The following is a 22500-nucleotide window of genomic DNA, read 5'->3' as shown; positions in this document are numbered from 1 at the left end:
GTTTGTGACCTGAATTTAATCTTAATTGGTCTGGTCTTATCTGTACTATACTTTCCGAATCTAAACTTTTCTTCAATTTGCTTCATGATTTCAGGTTCATCTTCCTGAACTAATTCTAGTAATCTGCTTACTTTTTCATTTTCCTCTTTGATTCTTGTGGTTCTATCTGGGTTATGTTTCTCTTCCATTCCTAATATAGTTATACATTTCTTTTTATCTGCTAAGTCTCTTACTATATTCTCCTTCTGTCTCATCACTTTAATAACTGAGTCTTCAGTTTGTTCTTTCATTTGCTGTTTGATTATGTCAGCAAATGCAACTTTACTGTTTTCTTGGATTTTTTTCCAACCCTGTGCTTCTTTTGCAATGGCCTCTTTGTTGTCTTTGTTATTCCTCTTTAATTTTTCATTCTCCTCTTTTACTTTTTTTAACTGTCTTTATAATTCTTCTATTTCATTAGTTAATTTTTTGTTTGCCTTCTCTAGTTCTTCCAATCTTTCAACACTGAGCAATTTTTGCTATACTACCGAACCTAATCTCCCAATGTTCGGTCATTTGTTCAAGTTTATCCTCTAGTCTTGCCAGTTGGGGGAGGTTGGTATCCGCCCCCCCCCCCTCATTAAATCCCTGGAAATTATTATCCTCACCTTCTATCGAGCTGCTCTTATCTATGTTTCTAATCTATAATTTTTGTTAGTCCCATCACCAAAATCATCAGTCCTTCGTTTGTTTACAAGACGCCTGGCCTCTTGGACCAAGTCTTCCCCTTCCTCATTTCCTTCCATTTCCCTCAGTAATCCCTCCCCTTCTCCTTTTTCCTCACTTACCCTCTACACCACGAGCAACCCCCCCTGTAAATAAAATAGGTACTTCCTTTGTGTTGAGATCCACGAAAATTTCACTTTTTCTTCAGAACGTCAATTCTCGCCGTCCATTCGACGAAAGTGTGTGTGTGTGTGTGTGTGTGTGTATAATATATACATGTGTATGATATATACATGTGTGTATATATATATATACATATATATATATATATATATATATATATATATATATATATATATATATATATATATATATAGTATAATTATATGTAGATTTATATAGATATATTCTTAGATACATATATATGTGTGTTTGAGTGTTTGTAGGATCTATTTTGTAAGCACTGACAATATACTTGTACATTATTATGTTTGTTAAATACTTTTTGGTTAATATATATATTTTTTATATTTTTTGCTATTTACCTATTCTATTTTGTTTGTTTTAATTTGTATTTTGATATTTGTCTTTTTGTTGCTTTCGTTGTATTTTGTTTAATTCTGTTTATTGTTATAATTATTGTTGTGTTGTTGTAGTTCTTTTGTTGTAGGGTTTCATGATTTTTTCCGGAAAATGTACAATCAGGATTGTATATATTTTGAGAAGGTAAATAAAGAAAAAAAAAACAAGGACGGCTTTTCTATTCACCCTGAGATATATTATAAACATTTGTTCGCATATACATAAAAAAAAATAACCAAAAATATTATGAAAACTTTGACAAAATAATTAATAATCCTAAAACAATATTATATATTTATCTTTAAGATATACAGGAAAAATACTTTATAGTAATAACGAATATTGCGTAAGAAAAAAATACAGCATAAAAAAATAAAACTAAGCAATAATTTTGTTTGCTAGCGACCTATGGCAACAATTTCTGCTACGAAGTACCGGTATCCAACAATAGATGGCGCTCACGACACTGCAAAAATGGCTTCATGTTTATACTAAGTGACTTTCCTGTCTTTTTTCATAGTCTTTGACAGTGGGCTTTGTTCTTCAAGCTGCTTAGTGCAGTGCCTCTTCCCATCAAATAAGATGCTAGGAATGATCCTTTGACTTCTAAAGATCACATCATTATCATCAACCACTTACACAAGTCATCATTCCTTCTCCATTTGAAATGTACGGTTTCCGTTTGGTCCCAGAATTTCATGAAAGAAACTGACAGATTGGAAAGGGCGGAGGGACGATATAAGAAACAAATCATACGAAAACAATATGAAATATCTAAACCAAATTTCCCTTTGAAAATAGGGAAGATTAAAAGGGATTTGATACAAGTCTTCAACACTTTAAGAAGCATTAATAACATTCAATTTGAGAATGTTTTCACAAGCTTTCAGGACAACATTTAACTTAGAACTAAGAGGAAAAATTTTTCCAAGAACATTGTCAATGAATCATGTCAATTTTCCGCCAAGGCTATTGACTGTAGCACATTTCCAGTTCTTAAAATTCACTTGGATACACAACTCAACAAATTGCTGTAATGTCTGCAAACAAGTCTTCTTTTTTTGCGTGTGTGTTTGTGTCTTTTTTGTATATTTACTTATTTACCTATCTACTTGTTTATTCAATTTGTTTAATTTTTCGTTTGTTTCTAAGTACTTAGTGTTCATTTATCTATTATGAATTATTTGTTTGCTAATTAATTTGTTTATTCATTTATCATTAATTTATTATCTATTTGCTCATTTGCTCATTTTTTCTTTTGTTGATTTATTAAATTCTTTATATATTTATAATTTATCATTAATTTATTATTTATTTGTTTGCTCATTTACTCATTTTTTCATTTGTTGATTTATTAAATTCTTTATATATTTACCCATTCATATATACATTCATTTATGTATGTTATTATTTATGTATTTATGTATTCATGTAACCATTTTTTATGCATTTATGTGTTAATGTATGCATTTATGTATTTAACGTAATTATGAATTTAAGTATTTATGTATTCGCACACTTATGCATTTACGGATTAAAGTATATAATTATTTATGTATATACGCTTTACTAACAATGGGACTTTTCGCAGTGAGCGATTTGATACCAGATACCGCCAGATTTTGTCATTCTTGCCGGAAAATAAATACTTTTTTGGGCAAGTTTTATAAGCTTACAGAGGTGTGTCGTTGTACATTATTGTGTCTGAAATTTAAGTCAATTAATTTCATGATTGCAAACGGCATATAGCATTGTTTGAGCCTCTATTTATAATTACAGATGATATGCGTAAAACAGCCTATAATTGTATCAAGCCAAGCAATTTTTCAATTTCTACCGACTTCAATGGACGTATACTGATATATCCTTTCATTTGAATACACCAAGCAATAGGCAAATCCATGTAATGTATAGAAAATATAATTTTGCATCGAAGACGGTAGGATTACGATTTTTCCGGTACGATTAAGGTTTGTCTTTCACTTATATTGTCTTGAATCTGACGTGCAGTCTGCCACGGCACGCGTAAAATTAGTCATATTTGTTTGAAAATTGCTCCCAGCAGATCTAAGAGGCTATTGTTTACACAAACGTAACTGACCTCGTACGTCCGTCACCACTGTTGTTATATTTTATCTCACTGATTATCTTCATATACAGGATGTGACAGTGATATCCATTATTTTTCAACACTCTCAGATAAAATGCAAAAACCGAAATCAGCATCCTCTTCAGTAAAAATAATTACCAATTTTTAGTTTTATCTCCTAGTTAAATTAACAAAGCCTTATCACACACCAGTAAGTAAAAATTATAGCATAAAGAGTCATGTTTTTAATTTCAAATACACTTATGCAGCAATTTATATAGTTTTTTTTTTTTTTTTTTTTTATCGGTTTCCAAATTAGCTAAGTCACCCCTTTGCCTCGTGGAATCCGAGACAATTGAAAATTCTAGCGCTAATAGGCATCTACGAGCCTGACTGCGAAAGGTCCCATTATGAAGCTACCACATTTACATTTTTGTCTTTTCCTTTGTGTAGTGGAACTATAAATGGATTCCTCCAGTCCTCTGGTATACTTCCTTTTCTTAGGCACACATTAAATAATATCACTTGTAAATTCAATATAATTTCTCCCTTAGCCAGAAACTTCACGTGACACACATCTAACCCAGGTGCCTTATCAATTATAATAACATTAACAATAATAATTATACACGAAACGAAACATCAAACCAAGAGTTTTTCACATATATATGATTACATGGAGTATCTGGTCATCAGAATTGATAGATAAAATTTTCTGGGGTCGAAACATGAAGATGATCCGACTGTCGACGGAGGGTCTCACAAGCCCATTGTTTCCACTGTCGGAGATGAGATATAACACAGCATCACCCATTTGTTTTACTCCAACAGTTTGTGCTTGCAGTCTTTTCGTTATGATGAAGCACTGTAGATTTTATTCTGATGAAATTCAAATTGTTTAATTCAGCTCAGGAAATGACATCGTGAAGAATGGGTACTTTATGACCTGTCTCTGAGGTTCTGTATTCTTTCAGTCATCTCTGCTTCTCACCTTAATGTGGATTTTCCCCTCAACCGAACAAAAGCGCAGCGTGGCACAGGACATGTTTGGCAGGAATGAGATTAACATCAAAGATCTTCGAACTATGATCAGTAATGAGATGAATAGTAAAAGTTCTCAGAAAAAAAAATATATATATATATATTCGATTACCCCCACCCCAAACAAATATAAAGTTTGTTTGCTACGCTCGTTCCTTTCCAAATTAGGTTTTGTGATCACCAAGACCAAGTGGAGGACAGCAATCCCATATCTTTTTCTGGAAAATAGAGTATTAATAGACGCGCAGGTATCTTATGGCATTTTCAAAAGAAAAGTGTTACAATAATAGTTTAAGAGTGACCATACTCAGGGAAGGTGACAATCAAAGAACTGCGAGTTCTCAGTCTCGCTCATCCGGTAAATGTAATCTTGAATGAAAGTTCTGTCTTGCCATCCTTGAGGTCTGCACGAGAGCCGATTGCTACTGTACGTATGTATGACTGGTTACCTGCCGGTATGTGCATAACATCATATATATTTATAATTTCTTTTTTCAAAAAGGAATCAGAATTTGTTGGGTTTTGCTAAATCATGCCATCCAACCAGCTATGACAGGCGAGGTTAGTGGCCAGAAAGAACAGGGCCTCTGCAAACTTGTATGACCTCATTAATAATTCTTATAAGAATGAAGGAAACTGCAAGAGACCATGAGGCCTACACTAGGCAGTTCCATGTCCTACACCACCTGTCACCCCCATCCATGAAGATGTCTAACCGTTTCTTAAAACAACCGATAGTGTCAGCGCTCACTACATGGTTACTAAGTCTATTCCATTCGTTGACCACTCAATTAGTAAACCAGTTCTTGTCTATTTCCTGCTTAAATATAAAATTGTCTAATATAAATCCATCACTGCGAATCCTGCCCTGTTGTTTTAATATGATGACCTTGTTTGCGTCACCCTTGTTAAAGTTTTTGATCCACTTGAAAACCTCTATTAGATCACTCCGCACTCTGCGTCTTTCCAGAGAGTGTGAAAGTGTAAATCATGGTGCCTAGGCCTGTCCTCGTAAGGTAAATTTCTGAGCCCATGATTTTTGTCATTCTCCTCTGGGTCAGTAGACTCGGTTGTTACTGACACTGATCTAGTTTTCCTTTCCAAGGTATCCATCCCCGTGAGTGGATTTCCCTCACCACATGTGGTGGCGTCCATGATGGGCAAGCTGGTGGACGAGTCAGCCAGCTACGACTTTCTGAACAAGGTCGACTTTTACTTTATGCCATCCATCAACCCCAATGGATACGAATAGTCACCAAGCTTTATAAGTAAGTTTTCTTGATATTCATTTCAGTGAATCCCAACAATCAGATCGTAGAATTATTATATGAGACAAAAACACTTCTCTTTAATTTTCATATCAGCTCATCTGACACAAACAGTACGTTGTGATGTAAGGGTGGCGATGCCAACAGAAACTCAGACTTCCATCGGAGTTAGTGGCAAATGACAGTCGTTCCCTCGATCACCTCACCGCGGCCCATTCACTAGATTTTATAGAGGCACTGCTAAATATTATCAGGAAGGAGCAAGATATTCCAATTCTTCTAGAAATTTATAATGTATGCCTTGTTGTTGAAGGCCGTCTTTTTAATCTATTCGCAAGCCATTCTACCATTACATTTTTTCTCTGATTTTCTATTTAAGTGCATTTGGCTTACTGGCTTGTATATGAAATCTATTAATAATTTTCATACAGTAAATATAGTCTATGGAGTTTGTAGAATTCCACTTTCTAATTATATAAAGCGCTCATCGGGGTTGGGTTGGAGAAAATTCATAAAAATAACAGCCCATAGTGACTACCCTCTTCTTCACTCTTATCGAGTACAATGCTTCCATTTCTTGCGCAGATGTGGCTTTACACAACGGGTCTGCCTGACGATTGGAGAGATCTGGCATGTGACACGAGCTCCTCAAATGCTGTCAGACATTTATTTATCGCATTCCCAGTCATATCTGTCGCTTTTGCAATTTCTTTTGCCCCGGGAGGCGTCATCAGCCCTATACAACGTCTACGGAACCTCCTACGAAGTCGGCTCTTCGGCCACTACTATCTGTAAGTTGCTAATAGTGATAGTAAATATGGTCAACACCATGTAATCCCATAAATCTGAGATTTGTTTATTCTTTCTAGCCCTGGTGGTCTATTTGTTGAGCAATCCGGAGATTTTATTTTTCTTCTATTTTATTTCATTGTTTCTAAGTTACCAAAAAAATCACTTCGAAAGCGATGAAAAAAATATGTACATACTAATGTAAAGCAAACCTGAGGGGAAAATTTCCTCCTTTGTGTTATTGATTGATCAAATACACGAATTCCCAGGTTACGTTTATATAAAATCTTGCTATCCGAACATTTACCACCCTAGTCTAAAAAGAAAAAGATCCAGAGTTTGACCCGTGAGGGTCCTACAAAAAATAGGGTTGTTTTTGATAGCTCAGAATCGATGAAATAGAGAAAAAGCTTCTCCTGCCGAAATGTTATTGGGTGAATAGAAAAACCGGATACAAGGTGAAAGCTAGAAGGATAGTATTCGGTAGAGTAAATTTGCACCTGCAATACTTAAGACGCGAAAGAAATAACACCCATGTCAAACACTAAAAAACTAATAAGAGTATTGAATTTTTTGTGCACCTAGTCTTATTTTATTATTTCAATTCATTCGTTGCAACGACGTGACCTGGAGCACTCAGCTACCCTGGGTCCTCCTCGGCCTTCGTACTACCCCGAAAGAGGACCTCGACGTCTCCCCGGCCGAGATGGTTTTCGGCTAACCCCTTGTGGCCCGGCGGATTCTTTCCCGACGCCCCTACGAACAACGACATCAGCCGCCTACGAAGTATCGTCAAAGAATTCGCCCCGTGCAAACAAACTTACAAGTCGCCAGAGCACCGATACGTCCCCCGAGATCTACACACATCAAAGCATGTCTTTCTCCGCACTGACGCTCACACGCCACCCCTCACCCCACCCTACTCCGGCCCCTACGAAGTTGTCCAGAGAAAGAAGAAAGCGTTCCTACTACGCATTAAAGGCAGCAACGACTGGGTCTCCATCGACCGCCTCAAGCCAGCGTACCTACAAGACAACGACCCACCTCCGGTACGATTTCCCAGGACGGGCCATCCCCTCTCGTACGCAACGGAACATTCTAGCTGAGGGGGGGATATTGTGGCGTCCACACCACAAACGACCGCTTTGCCACGCAGGCTAACAGGTAATTGGCTACTGGAACAAGCCACCTCGCCGATCTCAGCGACTATTGTTAGGGACGCACCGGACGGCAGCCCTTCAGGTCACGAGGCGATAGCTGATTGGGCGATCGGACTGTCGCGTGATCCTGGAGCACTATATAAGCCTGTCACTTACACAATAAAGATAGAACGGATTGTAATAATCAACACAGCGCTACCAGAGGTCGGACGTCGCTCTCCACTCCAGCTCTCTCGACAAGCGTCCAGCAATCTTCGCCGGCCGGTGGTGGCGAGGAGACTTGTCTCCTTTGCTGCTGCCGGTCTGGCCCAAGGCTGACCTCTTCGTTGGCGACGGCAGGCGGGTTTACACCAAAGACAAATACACACATTTCCCAAGTCACGTAATCCTCTGTTTTCAGAGTTGTGCTTGGATGAAAAGAGATACATGCACACCTGCTCGCTCGCTTAGCAGAGGCCCACAACTCAACTCTGATTCAGAGCCCTTAACTCTTCGCCGGCTGGTCGCGAGAGAGGAATTGGGGAGCCTCTCTTGTCGTCCGGCCCGCACCCACGCCCTGGCCTCTTCGCTGACGCTGGCGAGCGGGTTTACACTTCTGACATTTACACACAATTCCCAAGTCACGTAATTCTCTGCTTTCAGAGTTGTGCTTGGAAGGAGAAAGATAAAACAACACCCGCCCGCCAAATCCCCCCCCCCCCTTTCCACCCTCGCACCGCCATTGGATCCACTCTCCTAACTACGCTTCGGACATCGCTCGCTCATCGCTTAAGCCTAACCTAGGGCTAAACAGGGACGCTTATACCTTAACCTGGGGCTAAACAGGGACGCTCATGCCTTAACCTGGGGCTAAACAGGGACGCTTATGCCTTAACCTGGGGCTAAACAGAGACGCTTATGCCTTAACCTGGGGCTAATCAGGAACGCGCTCTCTACACGCGGGTAGTGAACTCTACTCATTTCCCGTAAGATACATACACACACCTCTCACGAGCATAACCACACCCCACGCACAAAAATCTACACGTACTTTTTCTTCGACTAAATTTCGCTTCCTTTCTAACCTTCTCTTATACTACATCTCATTTCAGTTTACCTCCCACTAAAGATTTTTCCGTTTTTCCACACTTTCTCTACTACTACGCCTTCTACCATTTTCTCAACTTTTGGTGATTCTAATCCCGGCCGTCGGCGCCGCCGTCCGAGTTCCCTGCCCATTTCTCCTGAGCCATGACCACCAACTGCCCCTAATCGCTCGCTCAATCGCCCGGTGGCAAACCCCTCTTTTACACACTACTATCTTTTCATTTTCTTACAGACATTCTTCCCCTCCCACAAAAACCGATCCCGCGCAAGCGGGTGGTCTTACCTAGCAAGTCGCAAGTCGCAGAACGAATGGAGACATTCATTTCTCACCACCTTCGCTCACTCGAATACATAGTCTGAGTAGCGCTCGCTACACCTTCTTGGATGGGAGCTTAGAGCTCATAAATGATCGAACTATGGGTAATGCTGTGACCTTACAAGCACACACACACACACACACACACACACACACACACACACACACACACACAACTCCCCGCCCACTATAGTTGGAGTGCCGGCTCGCAGCGCAGTGATACTAAAATTATTTCAGTCCTACGCGGGATTCGAACTGGGACCTCTGGAGTAGCGGTTGTGAGGGGGAGGGGTCTGTTCGCATGTGCTAGAACATGTACACACATACCTATAATGTAGAAATTAGAGACAGACAGACAGACAAAACACAGACAGAGAGGCAGGCAGACAGCAGCCAGACAGGCACACAGGCAGACAGACTATCGTGCCTTTATGATTTTTCTTTTCTTTTCCTTTGACACAGAAAAATGGAATGGTAAGTTTTATTCCCGGGAGATGATGACGGAACGCTTCATATAGTGTACTATCTCGTGGGACGGGACCAGGCAGCTAATCGGGCCTTCTGCCTGCCACACAGCTGCTCTTTTCCCTTCATGGTTGACGCTCTTGCCAACCAATTCATAGACCTTTATTTCTCCTTTGAGCAGTGTTTATTGTCGAAGTAGGACTGATTTTGGTTATGGAAATACCCAAAAACCGCGGAGTCCATGGCAGACCAGGATGTAACTCGATAATACTTTTTAGGCAAACATCTGTCTCACTTGTGCCATTGGCAGGGAATTCATGAAGTCGATACCTAGTCTACCTTTCCTTTCTCACACCACCATATGAAGTGTATTATGCACCAAATATATTCTAAAATGCTTCCAAACAAAATACATCTCCATGAGTTTGAGTGATAATAGATTTATTTGCTCACCACAATGAAACAGGAAAAACCACTGTTTACGAGATAAGTAATGACCTCTCTCTAGCCTCACTCACAAGGGTCAAGTTGAGAGCCAAGCCAAATGTGCAAGTTACTTGCTACAAGTTACTTGCCACGTGTATACCTACAACGCGTAAATGAGTAGGAGGGGTTAAGGAAACACGGTGGGAGTAGTACACGGATTATGGGAAGATGGAGAGTAAGAACTAAAATGATAAGTAAAATAAAGCTGCACGGTATCCTTGCTGATACACGAGTTCTTTTTTATGTTTCACTATATATATATATATATATATATATATATATATATATATATATATATATATATATATATATATATATATATATATATATATATAAGTTCAACTAGGTTCTATCTTTTTTATAATTTTTCAAAATTATACGAGTAAGCAAGAGTTTCTGGTATCCTTGTGTTTATTTTTCGTTGGAATATTTTTTTTCTCTCTTTCTTACTTGATTACTGCGGCAAATTACTCACACCATAGGATGGGGAAGGGGAAGAAATGCAAAAACCAAGATACTTTTGTTTATAATTACGTCAATTTGGCCCGCAAATATTACATAGGATTACAAAGTATTACAAAGGCGGAGCATGCCGACAGGAGACCTTTTCGTCCATATCTAGATCGGATGCGAAAAAAAAAACTAATAATAATAAACAAATATATGAATAAATAAAAAATTAAAATAATGTAAATAATAGATAAAATACATAAATAAATGCATAGGTATAGTTAAATAATAAACAAACAGGTAAGTAGTAAATAACAATAAATTGACATAACTAATAATAAATGAAAATCAAACACATAATAATAAACAAACGGACAAATGATAACAAAACAAACAATATAAAATAGAATTTTTTTTATAGATGAAGAAAGATCTTAAGGGGGAAAAATTAATCTCAAGATTTAGAATTCCATAGTTTAGCAATAAAATTAAGATAAATAACAATATAACACAGTAGGGTCGTCTCTTATATTACCTAAGGAAGAAAACGGAAAAAGCGTCCTAAGAACAGAAACATCCGTACGAGAATCCTTAAAGACCTAAAAAAATACACCCAATCCAGCAACAAGATAAAGTATGTTACTGCATCAGCGATGTCCCAAGCTCTTATCAAAATGATATCGTTCTTCTGCAGAGATAATGAACAAAATAGAAAAGGCCAGACTTGACCAACAACAGTGTATTGTTCCTAATGTGAAAGCGTCCAACCATCAGTACATGATGTATATGACAAACCTCAGTCTCCTAAATACAATGCCAATTTCATTAGACATATCATCAAGTCTACCTATGAAAATAAAATTTCATTTTTTTAAATCAGCCATAAAGAATTCAATGTTATAAAATAGTCATCTTAACAAAAATCTTATCCGCTTCAAAATGGTAACTCAGTAAACCCTTCAATCCACACTAGAGTGAAGTCATAAGAACATAGGAATGAAGGAGACTGCAAGTGATCATAAGGCTTACACTATGCAGTTCCATGCCCATTACCACCCGTCATCCCCATCCATAAAGATGTCTAACCGCTTCTTAAAACAACCGATATTTTCAGCGCTCACCATATGGTTACTAAAACTATTCCATTCGTTGACCACTCTATTAGTAAACCAATTCTTGACTATTTCCTTCTTAAATCTAAACTTGTCCAACTTGAATCCATTACAGCGAGTCCTGCCCTGTTGTCTTAATATGGTGACCTTGTTTGCGTCACCCTTGTTATAGCTTTTGATCAACTTGAACACCTCTATTAGATCATCCCGCAATCTGCGTCTTTCCAGAGTGTAATTAAAGGTGCCTAAGCCTCTCTTTGTAAGGTAAATTTCTGAGCCTATGTTTCATTTTGGTCATTTTCCTCTGTACTGGTTCTAGTGAACTGATATCCATTCTATAGGACGAAGACCAAAAATGTATCGCATAGTCAAGGATCAAGGATGGGTCTAACTAATGCTAGAGTTTGATAGTTACCTCTGCTCTTCTATTTGCAACCGTCCTAGCAATGAAACCTAATCTTCTGTTAGCTTTATTCCTGGTGCTAATGCACTGTGTCCTGGATTTAAGGTCAAGACTCACTAAAACTCCCGAGTCTCTCTCGCACTCAGTTTTCTCTAAAAACGTGTTATCTAAGCTATATCTGTTTTTGGGGTTGTATAGCCCTCCTTTCCACACGCTGCACTTTGGTATATTGAAGTCCACTTGCCATTTTACCGACCATGTGAACAATTTCTTAAGATCATCCTGCAGAATCTCGGCGTCGTCTCCTGACCTAATTTGGCGTCCTATTTTGATGTCGTCCACAAACTTACTGACATCACTATTAATCCCATTGTCCAAGTCGTTTATGTACATAATGAACAAGTAAGGGACCCAAAACTGAGCATTGGGGAACTCCACTAGAAACACTCCCCAATTGGATTTTACACCATTTACGGTGACCCGCTGTGTTCTGTCACTGATTCAAGCTCTAATCCACTCTGACATTTTTCCTCCTATGCCATGGGCCTTGATTTCATTTAACAGTTTCTGGTGGGACACCTTGTCGAACGCTTTGCTAAAGTCAAGGTAAATGACATCGTAACTATCATTGTTATCTGACGCTTTATATGAAGAAACCATGCTGTGAGTCACGAATCAAATTATGTCTCTCGATGTGATCTCTGAGTCTATTAACTATTATTGATTCAAGCATTTTACGTATAACTGATGTCAAACTTATTGGACTGTAGTTGCATAGAGACGATTTGTATTACTTTTTGAAAGCAGGAACAACGTTTGCCTGCCCCAAGCATTAGACACAAAACGTTAAAAAATTGTAGAAACATGAGAGTGGTTGCATCGCTTGGTGCCGGTTATAGAATCAGATTTGTGCTTTCATTCGGTTACCAGCCATATAAGGGAGAAAGGACCTTTGGTACAATACATTTTCATTAACCTAAATTTCTTTATCGGATATGTAAACAAAACAAATAATTTGCCGAATAGTCTTTAAATGTTTCATCAGCTTCTTAAACAGGCTAATTGTTTTCATTTTTATATCTCTCATCATAAGTATTTCTCTAGTTTCTACACAACATGAACTTTACCCTCTCCCTGGACATCGTCCTTGAAAACTTGAAATTTGTCGCAACCTTGAGGTGCACCGCTCTCATTTATCTTATCAGAAAGTGGCCGTTGTTCCCAGGTGAACACAGGAGCGTGGATTCATTAAACAAACTTCCATAGGCCCTCTGTCAAACGTTTTGAATTCGTTGGCAAAAATTAACTCCCACCGAGCTTCAGAATAAAACTCGATATCTCGACTATGATCTCTTGCTTCGCGTCCACTCTTCTAGTTGGACATTGTGAAAGATGGTTAAGCCTCTCACAATAGAAAGTACTTTCACGTCCCCAGGAATGCATGATGTGCCATGCTTGGAGTGCCTGTTTACAAGCAGCTGTCAAGGGTACCACGGAAGATACACGGCATGGAGGTGAGGCAGGAGGAGGGAGACGTAGCTACAAAAGGGCAACGCAAAATTTGGCCCATGCACTTGTTCAGCATGAAGGCCTTGGCATTTCTCAGTTGTTTGGCACTGGCGGAGATGGTCGGCGCCGCGACCAGCCCCAGCAGTCACCAGGATCTTGTTGGGTAAGTAAGGTGGACGGACTGAGAGCATACGTGGAAACGAGACACACTTGTTCTCAGTTTTCCTTGGTCTCTTTAAACCATTCTGAATTGTGACATTTAGGTCTCCTAAGATAGTCTTGCAACACTCAAAGCCGCAGACTAACACTAACAGGATCTTTAGTTCTTGACAAGATCCTGGTCCCGTTTCGGGGATCGAGTACCAGGATACGTGAATGCACCCTCAGTGGGGATGAGTTAAAGTAGAGGCTTTGTCACCAGAAAGAGGGAGTTGACTCCCCTGGGAAAGTCACGGATAGGAACCTCCAATTACCACCTCCCGACGGATCACTTAGGAAAAGGATTTTTTTTTTTTGGGGGGGGGGGAGGGGGGTTCGTTGTTTCTACCTACACTCCAAAACAAGCCCATACTGTCAAAACACGTCAATAAAAGTCTTTATACATACTTGTAATTTGCCATGTCTGCGTTTCGACATGAAGGAGAGAATAAGAAGATCCAATTGAATTTAATTACAGGCTTTGTCTGAATTTACAAGGTCGGCTTTTTAATACCAAGTTTAGTGATGATTTACTGCGAAGGACATAATAAAACTGCCCTAGTTTTTAGTCAATAAGTTATTGTAGTAACTTAGTATTGATCACGTGACTGATTCTAGCACATCTTCGGTGCAATACTGTCCCCAAGAATACAGATGCAGACTACTGTTAACAAAATGATTGGCTATGCTAGGCTATATTAGGTTAGGTGAGGTGAGACTAGGTTGGGTGAGGTGAAGTGGGTTAGGTTAGGTCAGGTTAGGTCGCGTTAGGTCAGGTTGGGTTACCTTAGCTTACGTTAGCTTAGGTTAGCTTAGGTTAGCTTAGGTTGGAATAGGTTAGGCCACTTCGAGACGAAATGGTGTCATTAAATTCCATTATACCAAATAAACTTATAGATACACTTTCTTTTGTGACACTATGGAAAGACTGGTGGCCTCTTGAGTCACTTATATATACTAAGGTCGTTCTTTTGAAGGAGTAGTTCTGTCTGACAGGTCAGGGGTTTAATAAAAAAAAAAGCTTGGCAAGCACGAGTTTTAGCGACGCATCAATCCAAATCAGTTGGATTCTAAGGGTCTCTCTTTGAACTAATAAGATAATAATAGATAAACGAATAGATGGATATGAATAAATAGATCAAGTCGTCTGGCATTGGCCAATGAATGACTATTAATCTTCTGTCGAAAGATTTTCTTCCACTTAAATAAAATAGTCTGGAGGTAGGATGGCTAAACGCATAAGCCAAAGGTACTAGAGAACAAGTAGATCAGGAACTGAGACATTAACTTCATTTAGATCAAATAGCCTGGCGGAAACCGAAATAATGACAGAACAACGACTTTCCATTATAGAACTCTGCGCGGAAGGATAAATTGAACTGATTTTTTTTCAACTGCAATATTAGTTTCAGTAGAATAATTTCTTCCATATCAATATACTAAAATTATGTTTTTCTAATTGATAAAACGTTAACTTTCACCCTCCTTTTTCAACAAGATTAAATGACCTTCATGAATGCCTGAATGGGGTTGACGTCATCCTGTTCTAGCCTTCTATTCGGACACAAGACCTAATTCATATGTTGTTTGTAGAGCCCAGGTGTTGCGAGTGACTCCCAGAAGTTTGGATGATCTCCACCGCCTCCACGGACTCATGATGGAAGACCTCTACGACTTCTGGACCGAGCCCCGAGCTGTCGGTAGGTCGGTTGCGTTACATGCCAAAGCGTGACTCAAAGTTGTCTTGTTGGTCGCCAAAAGTGATCTTTCTTTCTCCCCTTATTAAGGTTTTGTTGATTATTTTTTTGTTCCTTCGAGTGAAGCCAGAGTAGTTGAAATGAGAGAAAGCCACTTCAAACACAACAAAGATTAGCTAACAAAACTTCCACTGCCGTGGTGTACACAACTGTTGTTGTTGTTGTTGCTGTTGTTGATGTTGTTTTTGTTGTTGTTGTTGTTCTTATTGTTGCTGTTGTTGTTGCTATTGTTTGTGGTGTTGGTGGTGGTGGTGGTGGTGATGGTGGTGATGGTGGTGGTGGTGGTGGTGGTGGTGGTGGTGATGGTGGTGATGGTGGTGGTGGTGGTGGTGATAGTGTTTTCTTGTGTGCCATGGGATCTTTAGGCAACCGCTTTAAAGCATATTACGGCTCACTGCAACTATCTCATCTCCGTTCTACGATGGGAATACATCCTTCCAAAGAAATTTTAAGTGGCGATCTAGCCCCTTTATGGGTCACTGCAGGGCTTAGAAATGGCAGCCCTAGAGGCCGAGGGGTGCCTTAATGCTGTGGTGTCCTCCTGGGACTAGCAACACGCTTCTTTGGTCCTCTATTCAGGCCAGGTCAAGTGGCTCCTCTTAGCTCGAGGAGGCAATTCGACTGGACTGGAGTTAGGCACGCCCTGAGTCAAGCAATTAACCGCAAAGGCCAACATCGCACGGTCCGCAGCTGTCTTCTCCTTGTGTCAAGATGGTGGGTGCGTACAAGCTTCCATGACGACTTATTATATTTTCATCAGCAGAGCTTAGGAAGTTTAGACTGGGTATAGTGCCTCTCTCAGAGGTGAGGATAATAGGCAGTGGTGAATCAGTATTGAAGGTTGCATATACTTCTGGCAGGGCCAAATCGATGGGACCCACCTTGCGGGAGTAGCTGTAGGCATATCTAGCCGACTACAGCACGCCGTTGTAAAGGCTACTACTATTAATGAGCATATGATTCTGCAGATGCTGAAGAACACCTTGGGCTTCATCTCTCTTATAACAGTAAATGCTTTTATTGAACCGTGTAACTTTGAAGAGATGTTCTATGCCAAGGTTAAATCTCTAATTGACCAGTGCCCGTCACGAGACACTTCTCGTTTTGGACGACTTCACTGGCTAGGGACCTGGACTAAAATAGCGCTCAGAAACGACGGACTACATCTCTCATGAGAATAGATAAAGAGAACTACGCCAGGGTATCTAAGGATATCTAGGGCCATTTTAACGCAAAATACCTCGGGCCAACTTACAAAGACCTGTAGAAAATCTGCTCCAAATCTGTGACCCAGAGGAGCACAGTTCGAACAGCTGATGGCGAGCTAGTATCAGGCGTGGTTGGATGTAGTCCCTTTGCCGATTACTTTAAGCAATTGATCATGGGTGGCCCTCCAAGTGGACAGCTTTCCCTTGATGGTGTTTAAGTAGGGGTTGCCGATCCACCAAGAGACAAATCTCCAACCTCCCTGGCAAAGGTCAAAGAGGCTGTAAATTGAAAGGTGGAAAGGCAGCTGACATCTGCAACATCAGTGTGGAGTTGCTGAAAGCTGGAGGTGAGGCCATAATCAGTGGGTGGGTTGCATGTGGTACTGTGTGCTGTGTGTCAGTCCGGTACCATTCCCTCTGACTGGAAAAATGGTCTGGTCATCCCTATCTGGAAGGGAAAAGGGACTGGCAGGCCTATAGCGGTATTACACTGTTCAGTGTGCCAGGTAATGTGCTTATCCATCTGTTGCAGATGTTCACATCTACTAAAGTTTCAGAAGCCTGAACATTTCTCGTCAGTTAAGTCAACAACTGATCGGATCCTGGCGCTTCGTATTCTTGCGGAGCGCCAAAGCGATTTTCTTTAACAGCTTAACGTTGATTTCAAGAAGGCGCTTGACTCTGTGTACTGTGGGGTGCTCTAGGATCTTCTGCGGATCCGTGGGATTCCTGCGAAGATTACTTAATTGATGTCTGGCTTATACCCTGGGACACAGAATGCTGCAACGTATGAAGGAGGCGTGTCTAGCTTCTTTCCTGTTAATTCAAGAGCGAGGCAAAGGTGCGTCCTCATCCCAATACATTTCAACGGAGCATGTATGCATGTATTGGCAACACTAAGGTCAATGACCTTGTCGTTGTTGATGAATCTGTCCTTTTTTCGGAATTGTTGGAAGTCCTGTTTATAAACCTCAAAGTACTACACAAGGAGGCGAGACGCTTGGATTCCACGACTCCTGAACAAAGACCAAGGTCTAGGCGTTTGGGGGCTTGCTGGATAACACAGTTCAGTCTGTCCATGAATGTGGCGAGGACACTGAGGTCTTGGAAGGTTTCATATACCTTGGTAATGAAATCTAGTTATGTGAGGTATTTCAAAGGGTTGGCATTGCCCATGGTGTTATGGACTCACTCAACCAAAGTATATGGCGTTCCCAATATTTGTGCAGGAGGACTAAGATCCGATTCTTCAAGTCATTTGTGCTCCCTGTCCTTCTGTACGGCTGTGGGACATGGACATTGCATGCTGACTCGAAGAGGCGTCTGGACGTCTTTGGTACCAAGTGCCTTTGGAGAATCATGGGATATTATTGAAGTTACTTTGACTCAGCCTAAGCCAGTTACCAGTATAACTTATGAACGTCAACTCCGGCTATATGGGCACGTGGCGCGTTTGACGGAGGACGCGAACGGGTTGCCCACAGAATTCATGATTGGAGCAAGTTAATCAAACCTGTCGAGAGTTGTTTGGAGTGGGAAGGGCGACTGCATGGGAGCTTGCTCGGAGGGACCGTGAAGGGGACTGGCGCCAATGTGTGAGTGAATCAACGCGCTTCCCGGCGTATGCTCCCATTAATGATAATGATGATGTTGATCTTGATGTTCTTTATGTCCCATCAATTTTCCTAAAAATAACTGTCATGTTAAATATTTCTCTCCACTCTTCCAATGTGGGTAATCCTAGTTTTTCTAATCTCTCCTTCTATGTCTTATTAGCCACACTAAGCACTATTCTCGTCGCGCCATCCCCAAATCTGCATACACAAGAAGTCGTGTATAAGAAAAGTGAATAGAACTTAATGGAATTCACTGACACACGCAAGAAGTTAAATCAACTTAGTTCTCTTAGGAAATACACACACACACTTCACACGAACAACAAGCCCACAAGCACTAAATGAATAATTATATAAAAAAATCCTTCAAAGACACCCATTGTAAATAGTCCCTTTTACACAGAATTAGCTCTATACTTACAAACTTTCCTTCCTCTCCCACAAAATCCGATCCCACGAAACTAGACGGTTTAACCTTGATATTTCTAAACCGATAACAGCGCAACAAGGTTTCGTTGGTCGTACCTGTGGTGTGCAAATGTTCGGAGTTGAAAAAAAAAAGTTATCAAAAGAATTTTTTTGTAATGAAATGAAATATTGCGTGTGTGTGTGCGTGTGTGCGTGCGTGCGTGTGTGTGTGTGTGTGTGTGTGTGTGTGTGTGTGTGTGTGTGTGTGTGTGTGTGTGTGTGTGTGTGTGTGTGTGTGTGTGTGTGTGTGTGTGTGTGTGTGTGTGTGTGTGTGTGCGTGCGTGTGTGTGTGTGTGTGTGTGTGTGTGTGTGTGTGTGTGTGTGTGTGTGTGTGTGTGTGTGTGTGTGTGTGTGTCATATTGTTCATATATTCATCTACCAGATTACACTGATATGAATTTCCTTCTGCTGTGACGCCTTCAGGAAGGAATGTAGATATCATGGCACTTCGCGGGAGGGTGGAGACGCTGAAGACCACGTTGGACAGTCTGGACCTGGAGTACTCCGTTCACGTCAAGGACTTGGCAGCTCTGACTCTCGATAGTCTGGCCATCAATGACCGAGCCCTTCGGATGGCCAGGGCCAAAACTTCCGGAGCTAAGCACAACATGGACTGGACGTCCTACCATCGCCTCAGTGATGTAAGACCAACACACAAATCAATGTAACCCCAAAAGTGTGTCCAACAGTGACAAACTGGACGAGACGCATCCTTTTATAACTTGTCACGCTCTGTCACTTCACGTGAAGGGGCCTTAAAAGATGTTATCAAGGTTTTGTTTATAACATGTGTGGATACATATCTGCAGTAACAACAGGATTGGTAGTGCATATGAATGTGAGTCAACTTCATGCAAACCTAATGGAAAAAGGAAATAGAGATTGCTATCTTGTGTGTTCAGTTTTGAGTGCCCAACCACCACGTGTTTAAGTTGCCAAAATAAATGCTCAATCAATACCATTCTATACGCCTTACTAATCATATTGAAGCTACTACAATAATATTTTTCCCTTTTCCTTTGTATAGTGGCACTATACATACACACCTACAGTCCGCTGGTATACTCCCCTCTCTTAGTTACACATTAAACAACCTCACTAGCCAATACAATATATTTGCTCCTCCCTGAGTCCAACGCTCCATGTAACACAAATCTAATCCAGGTACCTTATCAATTATGATAACGTTACCAATAACAATCAGGTAGGAAACGAAACATCAAACCAAGAGTTTTTCTTTTCCCACAGATTTACGATTACATGGAGTATCTGGCCAACAACTACAGTCACGTTGCGACCGTGGAATTCGTAGGTAAAAGTTACGAGGGTCGAGACATGAAGATGCTCCGACTGTCGACAGGAGGATCTAACAAACCCGCTGTTTTCGTTGACGGAGGTGAGACGTAATTCAATATCGCCGTTTAGCTTCACTCCAGCGGTCTCTGTGTATGTAATCTTCTCGTTATGATGAAACACTGCATATTCTATTCTGGTTAGATTTAGATGATTTAATCAGCTTAGAGAAGGACATTGTGGAATAGATTTTTTATTTCCTCTTCTTGAGATTCTACATTCTTTCAGCAATCCCCGCTTCTAACCTTAAAATGGATTTTCACTCTTCCGAGCACAAGCGTACTGTGAAAAATAGAATAGCATAAATCGAACGTGTTTGGCGATAACGAGGTTGACATGTATGTTCTTCGAATCATGAGAACCAGTCAGATGAAAGGAATGGGGTGATTTTTTTTCCCAAGATATAACCGGTCCTTCGATTCCCCCGACAAACATAAAGTTAGTTTGCTACGCTCGCTCCCTTCCAAATTAGACATGAGTAAGTCAGCTCCGGGAGGAGGATTGCAATTCCACTTTTTTTTTTTTTTTTTTTTTTTTTTTTTTTTTTTGACGACAGTATTAATAGACCCTCAGGTATCTGACAGTGTTTTCTAGCAGAAATGTTGCAAATGTGATCTTGAATGAAAGTTCTGTCTAGCCAGATATACATGACGCCACATACGTTTATAATTTCTTTTTCACAAATATATGTAAGCGAAACTGTGGGGAATCAGATTTTATCACGCTGTGAAATGTGTTGTAACAGGTGAGCTTTGTCCGATGGGCTTCTTGTCCGAGAGGTCGGGGCCTCTGTAAATTTGTATGAACTCTTTAATGAATCTTCTAGGGCACTCTTTACTGGGTCACCAGACCCGGTTGTTACTGGCACTGATGTAATTTTCTGTTTGAAGGCATCCATGCCCGTGAGTGGATCTCCCCCGCCACCGTGGCGTACATGATGGGCAAGTTGGTGGAGGAGTCGGCCAACTACGACTTCCTGAAGAAGGTCGACTTTTACTTCATGCCATCCATCAACCCCGATGGATACGAATACAGTCACAAAGATTCATATGTAAGTTTTATTTACATTCACTTTTCTGTTTCGTTCATAGTTCCATAAAAAGATAAGAATGATTTACAGCAAAGCCTTCATGAAAATCATGAAAAATAAATCCTTATTCTGATAAATTACGTTACAACTTGACGTGTACTAGACTGAAATACACAAGACCATCATTTCTCGGCCAAATTAAATCTAGGGTGTCACTAAATTCATGTATAAAACAGTGTAAGAAGAAACAAAATAGTAAAGTCAAACACAGAATGTCAGCAAAACGTTGCGTTCTTTTTTATATGAATGATCAACAGCCTACACCTTTGCGACAAATTACTGTCGTGATCATAACTTCTTGCAGTTTGACTAAGAAGGTATATTGTTATTAGACAATTTGCCCTGTAGACCAGCTCAAATCTATAGAGTACGAAAGAAAGTCCACACCCCTGATCAGTCTAAATTCTTATGTCAATTTTATTTTACATGTGCAGCTTCCCAACTTTTTTGTCAATTTTGCTGATTTAAGAATTCAGTGATGTTCAACAATCAGAATGTAGAATTACTGCTTGAAACAAAAACAGTTCCCTTTACATTCCGTGGTAACTGTCTGGTAGAGGAAACAACGCTCTATCACTAGATCCGTATAAAGGAAGTGAACTTTTTTTTCCAGACCAGATACTGGCGGAAGACCCGATCAGATACAAACAACACGCTCGGGTGCAAGGGTGTCGATGGCAGCAGGAACTGGGACTTCCACTGGAACGGTCAGTGGAAGACAACTTTTCTCTTAACCTGCCCACTGTGGGCTATTTACTAGATTTTAATTTGAGGCACTGGCAAACATATAATTGAGAGTGCAAAAATATCCCATTACTTCTAGAAATCTATAAAGTGAGCCATGATGTTGAAGGGTTGTTTTAGGTCCCTCCTTTTAAACCTTTAGCAAACCGTGGCAAATGTTTTCTACCATTAGAAAATATAACTTTATCTTATTTTCTTATTAAGTATATTTGGCTCACTGGCTCCTCTATAAAATATATCCGTAATTTTCATTTAGTAGGTATAACCACTCACATTTAATGACCCAAATTTTAGGGATCTGCCTGGAGTTCTCCTCCTAGGCCTTCTTCTTCCTTGGCTTCTCATAGGATGAGCATACAGAGAACAAGATATCTAGTTCCATCATTCCGTTCCCCATAGTCGCCTTTTACGACTCGCATGAGAATCACGGTGGCAGAACTCAAACACCCCCCTACCCCACCCCACCTTCCACAGAGGATAAGAAAAGGAAGAGTCATAAAAATGGCAGAGAACATTTTCAAGGGACCAATATAAAGAAGGTACGGTAGTAGTACAAAAGTAGCGTCATTCCTCTGTGAGTAGATATCTAACTCTAACATAGACAA

The 22500-nt window shown here is 40.2% G+C and overlaps 1 protein-coding gene across 1 annotated transcript in view; it reads left to right on the top strand.

The window, feature by feature from the left end:
• The first annotated feature begins 13388 nt into the window (after window positions 1-13388).
• Window positions 13389-22500, top strand: part of LOC143027796 (uncharacterized) — a 60558-nt gene continuing 51446 nt past the window's right edge. Inside the window, exons 1-6 of the mRNA XM_076189373.1 lie at window positions 13389-13624; window positions 15253-15359; window positions 19132-19349; window positions 19957-20104; window positions 20952-21112; window positions 21765-21858. Of these exons, the coding sequence (XP_076045488.1) occupies window positions 13404-13624; window positions 15253-15359; window positions 19132-19349; window positions 19957-20104; window positions 20952-21112; window positions 21765-21858 (949 nt within the window). The 5' untranslated portion in view covers window positions 13389-13403. The remainder of the gene's footprint in view (window positions 13625-15252; window positions 15360-19131; window positions 19350-19956; window positions 20105-20951; window positions 21113-21764; window positions 21859-22500) is intronic.

This window comes from Oratosquilla oratoria, chromosome 1 (assembly GCF_046742065.1).
Source record: "Oratosquilla oratoria isolate Oo_2021 chromosome 1, ASM4674206v1, whole genome shotgun sequence".
Classification (NCBI taxonomy): Eukaryota; Metazoa; Arthropoda; class Malacostraca; order Stomatopoda; family Squillidae; genus Oratosquilla; species Oratosquilla oratoria.
The sequence above is the reverse complement of the archived record's forward strand: the minus strand, read 5'-3'. Positions and strand labels throughout refer to the sequence as shown.